Below are 13724 nucleotides of genomic sequence, written 5' to 3'. Positions count from 1 at the left end.
CTTCCTAGTTCTTCCTCTGTGAGGCACCCTATTAGGCAAAGGCTGCACGGCCCCCCAGCTCTGAATCCATTTTTCCGGAAGACTTTGCAGGCTGTGACGCAAATGGAGTTGAGGGTGAAGCAACAGTTGTTAAATTGGGGCGTGTGTGAATTTACATGTTGCCTAATGCTGATGTATGTTTCCTAGAGGTCATAAAACTGATGTATAAGATCTTTAAAAGGACATTTGTAGAACAGAAACCCATTAGGCAGGAATGGCAAATGAATAGCCAGGTGTGAACTTGGAGGAAGGAACATTAAGATGTTTTCCTTTTTTGTCTCTGCTACATCTTCACACTCAGTTAAATATGTAAATGATAAAATTACTAATCATATGATTACTGCATAATGACATCTCTGCGGCTGATTACAAAATTGCCTTTCCAAGCAGTGTACTTTTAACATACGAAAAGGACTAGGTCGGGTTCTGTAGTTCCATGATGCATGATTAAAACGAAGAAAATAATTTAGAGGCATAAATGTGATGACCTGTAATAGGGTCCTTTTTTCTACAGATAAAATGTTTTGTATGTACAGTTTCAAAGGGAAGTAAAAAGAGGAAAGTTTTGAAACTTTCATCCTCCTGTGGAAATAGTTGAATAAAGTGTGCTTTTCGTGTATTTTACATCGGTCTGTATCAGGATCAGTCTGGACATCAGACTGTATAGGAATTATTTTTTTAAAAAGCACTTTGATGTATACAAATGAGTATATGTAAAATGTAATTATGAAGCATAATAGTGAAGGGCACAAGGGATTGTGTGGATTCTTGGTAAGTGGAGTCACCCCCTGACAGCCAGATGGACAGGCAGACAGACACTTTTGTTCCTGTCACTGGGTTAGTGTCACATGCCCCAGTGTGAGCAAACGAATGGGGCACCGGTGAAACCAGCAGTCTAGAAAGTTCTCTGCTGATGCTCCAGAGCTCCTGTGATTGCTCTTACTGAAACCTGCCCTAACCCCCCCTCAGCTGCTCCCACCCAAACCTGGCTGCTTCCCGCCTCCCTCCTGGCAAAGAACCTCCTGCCTTCAGACTTGACTGGTGGTCTCACTCCATACTTGCCTCCGGATACCGTGGGCATCACCTTCCCTTTCTTCTCCTGGTCCTTCCTCCTTTTCAGTGCCGGCCACTCTTCATCCTGCCCCTGCCTGTCTCCTTGCTGTCCAAGTTCATTATCCTGTCTCTCCTGCAGGCTCTCTCTCCTCTCTGTACACCGGCCTTCCTTCACGCTCAGACACCCCAGATCGTGGCTATGTTGCAGCTGCCACCGATCCTGTACCTTTAGCCTCGTGACCAAGGCAATTCCCGTTTGTCCCCTCCCCTGACACTGACATGGTTACCACACCTCCTAATCCCCGACGCCAGTGTTTTCTTAGCCGTCCTCTCTGGAGCTTGTCTATCGCATCTGACACTGGCGGGCGTCCGCTGCACTCAGCTCCTGTGGGTTCTGAGGCTTCCCTGCCCTGCTTCACCCCTGCCTGCCCCTCTCAGGGCGCCCTCCTTACCTTCTCCTGGTTCTTTGTTGCCCTCTCTGTGGGGAACACTTGGATGGGGACCTCTGGCCCTGACTTGTCCCAGGACATCTGCTTCGGTCATGCAGAGCCAAGGAGCTCATATGAATCACCACCTGTGACAGGCGCTGTTGGGTTTGTTTACTGCTGGCCCCCAGCAGGTAACCGGGTGATTACAGAGGTAACAGCACAGCTGCATCAAATACCTTAGAGCCAGCTGGCACTTAGTCCAAGGGACAGATCAGGCCAATTCAGGAAAGAAGGTGAGAAGGATCCAGAGCCGAGACCAGGGTCCACCGTGTGCAGTGAGGCCCTCTCCCCACGGGGAAAGCGGGGTCTCATTGAGTTCCAGGTGTCTCCTAGCCAGTGGGAAGAGCCCAGTGGACCCAGCATGAAACTCAGGCTCTGTGACATGAATGCAACCCAGTTACTGACGAGTGTCCTCGCACTGTGAGTAGAGAAGCTCTCCCTGGAGGCTTTGCAAGGATGACATCACAGAGTCATATGATGTCAACCACATTTTCATCAACATCCCTACTGGGAAACTCGGTGACAGAGGTGGTAGGGCTGTTGTAACCGTCACGTCCTGTAATGGATCCTGATGATGTCCCATCAAAGGGTAATTCCTAACAGCGCTTTTGTGTGGGGTGGTCCCACGGGCAGCCCTCCCCGGACGTCTGGTCCCTGCTACTCTCGCTGGTGCACGTGGCCAGACCTCTCTGGAGGGACTGGCCCTCTCTCAGGAACTCCAGTGTTTCTTCCTTGGGGAGCACCCCGCCATCAATGAGTCATCACAGCCCTGAACCCCGATTGTGAGCTGCAGTCAGGGTCCTGCCCACAGGTCTGGGCTCCAGGCAGTTGAAGATAGGTAGGTGGGACCTATTTCAATGCCCCCTGGACACTTCATGTTGATGGGAGTCTTGTCTGTTCAGGACCTGTAGGCCCAGGTGGTCTAACTTCACAAGCCACCAAATTCAGTCTCTGAGCCAGTCCCAAATATCAATATTATGAGTCCTACTTAGCGTAATGCCCGACGCAGAGCACATGACCAGAAAACAACGGTTGATTTAATAAAAACCAGTGCACAAATATTGATAGATCATGAGTCAAGAATAAGTCAAGGGTTAACCTTCTGGGGTGGAGAGAAAAGGGAAAGAGGATAATCAGAATTTGGGGATCAGGGCACCTGTGGACACTTGAAAGCTGTAACCTCGCTCATATTTCGCAAGGATAACCGCTTCATGTATATTATCATATAATGAGTTTTAGGCCTGATGGAAATGTAAAAAATCATCTTATCCCAAACCTGCATTTTAATGCCACACAGACTGGTGGTAATTTATGGCATCTATAAAATAGATGGGTACACGTATTATGAATATACTTTCCACTTCTCAGACCTTGATGTTCTGATGGGATATTACTTGCCTCCTTCATCTTACCTTGACATACGAGGTAGATGGCTTACACGGAGGATGACGTACCAACATTCTCAGACTCTGTACAGAAATTACTTGTCATTCTTAGAGATGTATGTATTCCTTTGTGGGCACAGTCTTATTTGTATACTGTCTCTCCATTTGCTTAAATATTGCACACTGTGGCCTAGATTTGGAACTTACAAGGTACCCCTGGTTTAACGAAGCCATGACCGTCTCTGTCCTTTCCTCCATCCTTCCCAGGCAACATGAAACGGTCATCCCAGGCGACCTCCCGCTCATACAGGAAGTCACCACAACACTGAGAGAGTGGTCCACCATCTGGAGGCAGCTCTACGTGGTGAGAAAATGGGATTTTGAATCAGAGCTTAGCAATAGAGAATGGTCTTTTTGGACCCTGCTGAACCAACAGGATAGTTTTCCTTTTTCCGGGAACCTCAAAAGCAGAGCTTGTGGGAGCAGGTCATACTTAGCAGCCTGGCCCAGTATTCTGGCCACCCTCAGGGACCATGTGCCCTTCCACCTGCTTTGTGTTGGGGTGTAGCCGTGCTCACTGCAGTGAAGTGGCTGTCAAGGAAGGGGCCATGGGTTTCACCTTTCCTTGTGTTGAAAAGGGAAATGGGCTGCTTTCAGGCTTTGGAAGACAGGCTGAGGCAACCCGTGCTGGGGTTCCCTCAAAGTTTGTATGTGAGTATGAAAGCGGAAATCTGCTTTTAAACTGTCGTAGGTGCTTCTTTATGGATGCAGTAGAGAGGGATGACTATCTTTGCCATTGTTTGCATGTAGATAATGCCTCTTATCATTTGAGAAAAATGACATAGTCTTCTAGACCTAAGCGTGTCTGTTGCAGAGGGAGGGAAATAGTTTACTTTCTGGCTTCGTGTGCGATGTCCAGTTCTCCTGATGATGGAAGAATCCTTATTAATGCGGCGAGTTTGGAGCCCTGACATCTTCCATTTCATATTCCCCGGGGCATTTCTTTGCACATAAATTCATATTTGCAGACGAATACCTTTTGTTAAGCCTGTATTTCTCTTCAGAGTCTTGATTTCTCACCTGCTAATGTTGTCAGCACAAAGCCTGGACTCTGGAGGGAAGGCCATGCTTCAATTTCTCGGGAACAGAAAACTTCCCAACGTCCCACAGCTGCTCTCCAGGCAGCCTTGTTGCCTTTGATTATACAGTGGTTTCCTATAAATGCACAGTAATAAGCAGTTGCAGTAATTGTTCATCAAATGTTCTCAAAAACCTAAAAGCGTAAAGTTAGCCATGAATGTTTTGTGTAAATCTGAGCAATTTTGGAGTCGGTGTTTCATGTTAGCAATTTTTAAACAAAAATGCAGCGGCAAAACAAACAGGAGTGGATGCTGACAAATATGTTAGTGGACACGGTTTTAGCCATACAATCCTGGAACAGGCATTCCTAACTATCACCTTGGTTTCCTTTTAAAAAATTTACTTTTGCCTCTTAGGGATTTACATTGCTAGATTTGTGCAAAGCTAAACAACAATGCTTATTTTATATATATTATATGTACATATAGCTCATAAATATTTTTTTTCCCCTCTGCTCTGTGGCTGTAGACAAGTTAGGAAAATATTAAGGATTTTGGATATTTGGTAATGCTTTATAAAACTGGACAAGGAGAATTAATAAGATGGAAACAAACTTAATTTTAGAATAAACCATTGATTTTGATTATTTAGTTTTCATTTAAGAAATTCAGATTATGGGAATTCCTTGGTCGTCCAGTGGTTGGTTAGGACTCAGTGCTTTCACTGCCGTGGGCCCGGGTTCGATCCCTGGTTGGGGAACTAAGATTCTGCAAGCCTTGTGGTGTGGTGGAAAAAAAAAAATAGAAAGAAATTAAGATTAGGATGATACTAAGGAAAAAAGCTCATGGGATGGAAGATAATCTGTTAGGGCATGATAGGATGGGTAAGTGGTGGGGATCTTAGAAATTCCTAGAAAGGATGTCAAATATAGAAATAGTGGGGGTGAGAGATGCAGCTGTGTAGAGGAGAAGTTACTCTAAAATGTAGCAATGACCACATTTTAATTTTTTATAGGCACCATGCCATGTAGAATTTTATCAAGTTAGGTTTCACCTAGATTTTTTTTCATGGAAATAACCACAGGATTCTTTTTCCTTTGGGTAATTCCTCATTTTCTTGATGAATTGTACTCTTTGCGGTGCGCGGGCTTCGCATTGCGGTGGCTTCTCTTGTTGCGGAGCGCGGGCTCCAGGCGCGCGGGCTTCAGTAGCTGTGGCTCGCGGGCTCTAGAGCGTAGGCTCAGTAGTTGTGGCGCACGGGCTTAGTTGCTCCACGGCATGTGGGATCTTCCCGGACCAGGGCTCGAACCCGTGTCCCCTGCCTTGGCAGGCGGATTCTTAACCACTGTGCCACCAGGGAAGTCCCTCTTGATGAATTGTACTCTTGCTGTTGCAAAACTGTTGCTTTTCTTTGTACCATCAAACCCCTTGGAATATGTAGAAAGTGATAAGAGGTATGAATTTTGTATCTTGTTTGTGCTTCCCTTTTGGCGTAAACGCACCGAGAGCTTGTAGATTCAGATTTTGCCTTTTGCAGAAGCCTCTCTGCACATGCCAAATGCACCACAGTCACCAGAAGAGCCCAGAGCCACATTCTCTTGTAGCTCAGCTGACAGGCAGGCCTCAGGGTTGAGTTTCTCTGTGTGCTGAGAATTGTTGGGGGAGAAGGTATTCTGAAGTCTCAGTAGGCAAGATCTGTAGGCTGGGCACTTCCTCAGGGAGCTACAAGGGTTGCCCATTCATGGGCCAAATTCTAGAAGCTCCCGTGCTGGCTTTGAGGCACCAAGTCCAGATCCTGCCCTGGTCCACTCTGGTTGGCTGGAATATGCAAGATCGTGCATTGTCTTTTATTCTTTTAATCTTTTCGTGTGTGTTGGGAACCAAATTCTATCTAATGTGTTCAGTTTCATGCTAAAAACATCTTTAATTTGAAATTAATTGAACACCATCATATAAAGCACAGACATGTCTATTTGAGAAAAAAAGAAATCCACAATGCTCTTTTAAATCAAGAACTTAACAATTGGCTTTTCCCCCCTCGTCTAGCAAGATAACAGGGAGATGTTTCGAAACGTTCGGCACATGATCTACGACCTTATTGAGTGGCGATCGCAAATTCTTTCTGGAACTCTGCCACAGGATGAGCTCAAAGAACTGAAGAAGAAAGTCACTGCCAAAATTGATTATGGAAACAGGTTTGTTTATTTGAAAGATGATTTCATGCTTAAATTATCCAATATAATAGCATCCCCATAAACTTTGAGGAGAATATAATCCTATCTTACGATAAAACAAAATTTCTAACATCAAAATAATGGCACGGGTTTCATTTTTAAAAGGATGAGCTATATTCTCTTGGATCCTGAAGATCAGGAGTTTTCTGAGTCATTTTTGAAAAGTATTCTTTTCAAGAAGATGGGCCTGGGGTAACCTGTCATTGTCACTCTTCCAGAGGGGACCGCACAGTGATTCCCCTGACGCGGAACGTTTCCTTTCTGCTGACAGTATTTGACCTTGAGTCCAGACATGGGGGTACTTTGTGTAGTAACAAGCACCAGGTTTCTTTCTGTGCAATCCTGCGTTCTGAAAGTTGGAAGGGGCATCGAAGGGCACCTTAAAACTTGTCACCAGTGTAGGGACGCCAGATTTGGCGAACAAAAATACAGCCAGCTGGTCTCGTCTCTTCTCCGTCATCCTATGTGTGGTTGAATTTGCTCCTTGCCATGTCTTCTCACAAGACTTTCAGGATCAAGTGATTCCTGGCCAAGGAACAAAAGGAGAATTGTCCTATTCCCCAATGGATTCGAATGAAAACTGGTAATAAAATCAGGTACAATTCCAAGAGAAGACATTGGAGAAGAACCAAGCTGGGTCTATAAGGAGCCTCGCATGAGGTGGCACACATTTATGCTGGGTCAAGATCACGTGCATCTTACCATATCTCTCTGAGAACATCACTACTATCTGAACAGCCGGATGTGTTTTATTTTTGTGTCAGTTTTTCTGCACTAGTGCTTTGGCTTAATAATAAATATGTGAGACCTTTTGTTGGAAAAAAAATACAGCCAGCTAAATTTGCATTTTCGATATAAACAACACATAATTGTTTTACAGGAGCATGTGTCATGCAAAAGTTCCCATTTACAGCAGGGCGCCGCCCAGCTCTGCTTGAATGCCTTTAACAATGGTGCACTCGCTCTCCCACAGAGATGCCTGTTCTAGTGTGGGCATGCATTTCTCATGCACAGGCATCCCAGTTCTCCCACATTCTGTAACCAGAATGAGGCCACGCCCTTTTCTACCGGAAAGCTATTTGACTGTTCATATAATGTCAGAGCTGCAAGAAGCCTTAAAAAGTATCTGGTCACAGGACCCCCAAATGCTGGTCTATATCAGAATCACTTGGAAAGCTTTCAAAGTATAGAATCCTGGGAACCACTCCTTAAGATCCTGATTGCTGATGTCTGGAATGCTGGCTAGAAATCCCAGTCTTTAAAAACAGACTTGCACTGTGATGGACAGGAGATTGGGAAACTCCTGGTTTAGTCCAACCTCCTCATTTTACACATTAGGACGTAAAGCTCAGAAAATAGCTCCATTCAGCTGAAGGGAGCCCTGGAAAAACTAAAAAAGTGTTTTGTAAAATCAGAATTATAACAGTTTTGTTTTCTGGTCATTCAGACTTTCAAGTGTGAAAAGTTTTTAAAAGCTGCATTATTAGTAAGATGTAATGTTTGGATTAGAAAAGGCTACAGGAGAAGGCTTTTTAATTTTTTTTCCCCCAGAAAGCCAGAGATTTCTGGGTATAGGATATTAGATATTGCTGCAGTGAAACCCATTTCAAGACCACCTGCCTAAAAAATCAAACTTTTGGAGCTTTGATTTTATTTTCTCTTGGAGTATCATATTTTGAACTTATGTCCAGAAACCACCTGCTTAATTTGGCCGCGGGAAGCCAAAATACATTATGTCATGGAACAATCTAGTTAAGAGAGGAAGTATTTCCAAACGTAATTTACTACTTTGATAGGAAATGCAGTCCTTAACAAGATAGGTTTTTGCCCAAGGAACTCAGATCTACTCCATAACTTCTCTAAAGCCCAATACTCTGTGCATATCTTTCTAGTTCCTTCTTCAGAAAACAAAATAGTAGAAAATAAAATCACTGTGTTGAAAGTCAGATTTTAAAATGGTTTCTGGGAGACATTTGAGAATGTGATTAAGGTCATGGACCATCTCTCTAGGAAAATGCACATACATAACACATACACATACACACACACACAATTTTGCACATAATTTCAGGGGTCCCTCCCCCCAAAGGGTGCTTTGGGCTTCCACGGATTTAGTTTCTAATGGTGTTAGAGCCCCTTGCTCTGCTGCAATGTACCTTCACAGTGGAGGCTCAGTCTGGATTCAGAACCACCGGAACACCAGCTGTTGAGAACAGCGCATGGAATGGTTGGTGTGAAGATCCCTGAGAGACCACTTCCTATGGCAGCTTCCATGTGGCATTCTGGAAAGAGCATGGGCTCTGCCATGAGAGGGTTCTGGCTCAGAATCCAGGCCCTGGGGTCTTTTAGATGTTTCTGTGAGCTTAGGTTTCCTCCTTTGTGAAATGGGTCTGACCATCTGTACTGGCAGGCCTGAGGTACATGGCAGGATGTACACAGCAGGAGCATGGCCAGAGCCTCTGCTTCTCAGGGAGGCTGATTCTGTGTGGCCTGCAGGACCTTCTGGCGAGTCCTCCTAAAGCCAGATGCTTTGTAGTTCTGCCCACACCAGAACAGGAACCCCTACCCACCCTAAACAGCAGTGACTCTGCCCATGCCAGCCCTGGCCCTGCCCACATCAGAAGGGATCCCACTTCATTAGCATTGACCCCGCCCACATCAGAACAGATCCCACTTCATTAGCATTGACTCCACCCACACCAGCACTGGCTCCTCCCAGGGGATGAGTAGTAATATTTAAGAGGGAGGGGCTTTACCAAATTGGTGAATCTTGTTACAAAGACAGCTAATAAGAGCATAAAAGTTTTATTTCCTGTACCTCTTGAAACCCCTCACAATCATTACAGCCACTAAGGTTCTTCTCACGCAAAGGGAAAACCCTCTATTTGTTTAAAAGCCTGTTTACCCTCGTGCTGCCGACAGGCCCGGTTGGTCTTGTTTCACCATCAGTGAGTTTGCTCAGTAGATATATTAACAGGATAAAATGAGGTTTTTGTGGTTGCCTTCCACAAATAGTGCAGTGGTCCAGCACAACCCACAAAACTAAACCTGCTTGACACGTTATCAGACTCATTCACGTGTAGCTTTAAGGTGTGTGACCTCTGAGAAGTCAGAGATTAGTTCATCTAAATGGAAGTTTTACTGCCAAGTCAACTTTCCTCTTCAACTTGTAACTGTTAAACATATTCTCTAATTGAAATTTATCTTCATTTCAAAAGATGTTTTCCTTTGTTGTATGGTTAAAAAAAATAAAAATGTCCTGCTTCTATAGACTTGTTAAGAGGCGGAGGAAAAATCCCAAAGGCAAAGTATAAGGCATCTGTGGTTAAGATCCTCATGTCTTGTTAAAAGGACACCAGAACATACCACCGTAGCACAGCTCTTGGTTTCTTTCTTTATATAATTGCCTTTGTTTATTCTTTAAATAAACATTGTGGTAAAAATCACCTAACTATTTCGTTGGATTTGGGGAAATGGAGAGAATGTTGCCAAAAACATTTCCAGATATAGACGGACAGGTGTATTAGTCAGATGCTGCCTGTGTTCTAAGTTGGCTACTCCATTTAGCCATCTGGCCAGAACGTTGCTTAACATTACTGTGGATGACTTCCATATGTTCTATGTCGAAACGGTAGAACGTCTTTATCGAAAATCTTCTGTTGGGTTAATTAAGGGATTAGAACTGACTCTAGGTAGAAGGAAAGTAGTGCAGTGGAACCTGCCAGAGACAGCGGTGAGGACATGGAGCGGTGGGTGTGCCTCTGCTCCAGCGTTTCCTTCCTCTCACCTCTCCCCAGCCACCAGCTGTATATATTTGGGCATACTGGTGGGCATGTGACTGTATATACGTACACGTACACACGCAAATTTATATACACACGTATGCCGCAGTATATACATGGCATGTGTGTGCTTTAAACTGTCCATACACTTCACATGGTAATTAGCAACATACATTTCATTTGGACTTTGTAGATCTGTAAGACAAAGCCACTATGGCAATGGAAGTAAAAACTGAATAAGTTTTTTTTTTGTTTTTTGTTTTTTTAATTCCAAGGGTATACATTTTAAGTTAAAGGCAGTGACCTTGCAGAACTGTGTTTCCTAATATTGTATGGATGACCCCGACTTTCTGTGATGTTTTCTGCTCAGTTGCTGGGACTGAAGTTTGTTAGAGAATTCAAAGCCCTTGGGTTGTGAAGTTCTGAATTCTTGTTGTTCTAGGATCCTTGATTTGGACTTGGTGGTGAGAGATGAAGATGGGAACATTCTGGATCCAGAACTAACTAGCACGATTAGTCTTTTCAGAGCTCACGAAGTAGCTTCTAAACAAGTGGAGGAAAGATTACAAGAAGAAAAAGTAAGTTCACTTCTCTGTAATATGCCATTTACATATGGAGCACATTTTCTCAGCAGCAGTTTACTACATTAGTAAAACATCACCAGTGATGCCCATTATGTGCACTGAAAAGGACCTGAAAAGGCACAGCTACACAGTATATTTCATACAACAAGGGGTGGAATGGAGCCCAGCGTCAAAAACATGCTGCTGATGACCTGAAAGCATTTCATCCCTTGAGGGGGGTGTGCTTCAGCTCAGGGGGCAGTATTTTAATGACATTGGCTTTGTGGTCTTAGCTCATGGGAAACAATACTCGATTCTGTGTTTCCTCTTTGATAGGAGTAGGAGAGTGACATATCTAAGCTCAGTGATCTTATTTGCAAAGCAGAAATAGAGACACAGACGTAGAGAACAAATGTATGGATACCAAGGGGGAACGGGGGGTGGGAAGAACTGGGAGATTGGGAATGACACATATACACTATGGATACTATGTATGAAATAGACAACTAATGAGAACATACTGTAGAGCACAGGGAACTCTACTTAATGCACTGTGGTGACCTAAATGGGAAGGAAATCCAAAAAAGTGGGGATATATGTATATGTAAGGCTGATTCATTTTGCTGTACAGTAGAAACTAACACGACATTGTGAAGCAACTATACTCCAGTGAAAATTAATTAAAAAAAACAAGCTCAGTGAGGGCAGGGAACACGTATCTCATTGATCTTTGTCATCTTCCGTGGCCTTTAATGGTATCTTGTATGTAGTTGATACTGAGAACTCGATTGCCTGATTGAGCCATCCATTCAGCACCTGTTGAGCACCTACTCTGCGCCGGTACTGCGGCCATAATGATGAATAACAGAGGTGTCCTCGGAGGGTTTGATCTAATGGGAGAACCAAAAAGTAAACAAGCAGCTCCGCATGTAGTCTCCATTCTGATTCATTGACTGGGCCCCTAAATGTTTTGTATCTGAAGAAAATACTCAGTGTAAGCTGCTATGGGACTGGGACCATCGCACAGGGCGCTGTTATTTTCAGTTGGGTGCGTGCCTGTGATGAGAGTGTCAGGTGAGGACAAGGAAGACACTGCATGAAGGGCCTTGCTGTGTTATTGCAGCTACTTTCACATGGTTTTCTGTTCTGTCGGGAATGAACAAAGCAAGCGGTAGCCAAGAGTGTTGCTCTTGTCGACTTTCTGTTGTATTGTTTTATTTCCACTGACAGTCTCAAAAGCAGAACATAGACATTAACAGGCAAGCCAAGTTTGCTGCCACCCCTTCTCTGGCCTTGTTTGTCAACCTCAAAAACGTGGTGTGTAAAATCGGAGAAGATGCTGAAGTGCTCATGTCTCTGTATGACCCTGTGGAGTCCAAGTTCATCAGGTCAGTGACATTCCCTGGCTGCTGTCTTTCCTCTTTGGTTACTGTTGGGAAGATGGCCTCAGGACCCCCCACAAAGTCTTGCTCTTGCAGGGAGCCCTAGGGGTGATCAGCTGGCCAGACTTCCCCCAGGTAGCTGAACTCTGCGTCAGGGTCAGCTTTCCTGCGCATACGTGGATATTTGATGGTAAAGCTGTAGTCTTGTAATGTTATAAGGACCTGGCAACTACAGGTTGAAGTCATGCTTCCTATGTTGTCTTTAGAGGATGTTTTGTTTGTTGACCACCGCCCCCCCAGCCCCACCCAATATATTGCTCTTGTCTTAATCTTGCTTTTTCGAGCTTTGGTTCTCTGTGAATGTCATTTCTGGACCTTTGACCTACTGTTATTTCTCCAAGATGGTTGGCTGGGATACAGTGTCTAGAACGGTGCCTGCTATGTAAAGGCTCTCAAAGAATGTTTGTTCAATAAAATATTGTAAATCCCATCTCCGCCATGTCTGTCCTTTCTCATGTGCTTTCTTTCTCAGTTCTTGTTTTTGTTCCTCAGTATAACTTTCTCTTTGTCCAGAGGGGAAAATGTATGGTTTAAACTGTGTGTGTGTGTGTGTGTGTGTGTGTGTGTGTGTGTGTGTGTTTTAAAAGTCTAGAATCTTCACTCGTATTATTGAAAATTTAAAAACTTAGTATATGACAGAAAACAGAACAAATTTCATAGCCACTTCTGATAAGGACTTTATTTCTTCTTGTTGTAGGATTCAGTATGTATTTTTAGGTCATATTTGGTTTGTGTCAGGCTCTGAAATAATCAGGCAGTTTTACTTTATACTATAAATGAATGAATGGTGAATGTGAGACTATAATTGTTCCAAATGAACAAATATGCTTTTCATAATAAACTTTTAACATATACACACAACTGTGTAAAATAAACAACAACGACCTACTGTATAGCACAGGGAACTGTATATTCAGTGTCTTGTAATAACCTATAATGGAAGAGAATATGAAGAAGAATACATATGTATATAACTGAATCGCTGCGCTGTGCACCTGAAACTAACACAACATTGTAAATTAACTCTACTTCAATTTTAAAAAGTGGTTAAAAAAGTAATAAAAACTTTGAAATGCCATTTGCATATAGTTCCTTTGGAATTATAACCCTGGATATCCAAAATTAAAACCTCAAGGATTTTGTATAGGCTGTCCTTGCGTACTATCCTGTATGGAAATTGCTTACATGGTAATGGCAGAGCAGCTGTATCTGATGTGGTTGATATTTCTGAACCCATTTAGTTGTCTGCATAGTGGACCTCCGTGGTATTCATTAAAAGTCAGTGTGGATGTACATTTGGTACCCTGTTCTATTTGGGAAATTAATGTGCTTTTATTTCTTTTTTTCAAGTGAAAACTACCTGGTTCGCTGGTCAAGTTCAGGATTGCCTAAAGATATAGACAGATTACATAATTTGCGAGCTGTTTTCACTGTAAGTGCAACCAAAGATGTTCATTTGAATTGCCCACCATTGTAATGACGACTTTTAATGACCGCCGTCTGACTTCTCACCACACTAGAGCATGGGTCCTTGGGATGCCTTTAATACTTGTTAATTTACTATAATAACATAACTGCCCAGGAATCTTCTGGGTCTTTAGCTACCCTTAGAATCCCCACAACAAAGATGTGTACTCCATTACATTGAGTATGTCTCTT

General features: G+C 43.5%; 1 protein-coding gene across 2 annotated transcripts in view; it reads left to right on the top strand.

Annotated features, from left to right (window-relative positions):
* The window catches only part of DOCK1 (dedicator of cytokinesis 1), a 518791-nt gene that overhangs the window by 63547 nt on the left and 441520 nt on the right, over nucleotides 1–13724 (top strand). For both annotated transcript variants that reach the window (XM_061183775.1, XM_061183829.1), the window contains exons 5-9: nucleotides 3233–3329; nucleotides 6091–6239; nucleotides 10503–10638; nucleotides 11854–12011; nucleotides 13416–13497. In XM_061183775.1, coding sequence (XP_061039758.1) covers nucleotides 3233–3329; nucleotides 6091–6239; nucleotides 10503–10638; nucleotides 11854–12011; nucleotides 13416–13497 — 622 coding nt within the window. The remainder of the gene's footprint in view (nucleotides 1–3232; nucleotides 3330–6090; nucleotides 6240–10502; nucleotides 10639–11853; nucleotides 12012–13415; nucleotides 13498–13724) is intronic.

The sequence above is a fragment of the Eubalaena glacialis genome, chromosome 1, assembly GCF_028564815.1.
Source record: "Eubalaena glacialis isolate mEubGla1 chromosome 1, mEubGla1.1.hap2.+ XY, whole genome shotgun sequence".
NCBI lineage: Eukaryota > Metazoa > Chordata > Mammalia > Artiodactyla > Balaenidae > Eubalaena > Eubalaena glacialis.
The sequence above is the reverse complement of the archived record's forward strand: the minus strand, read 5'-3'. Positions and strand labels throughout refer to the sequence as shown.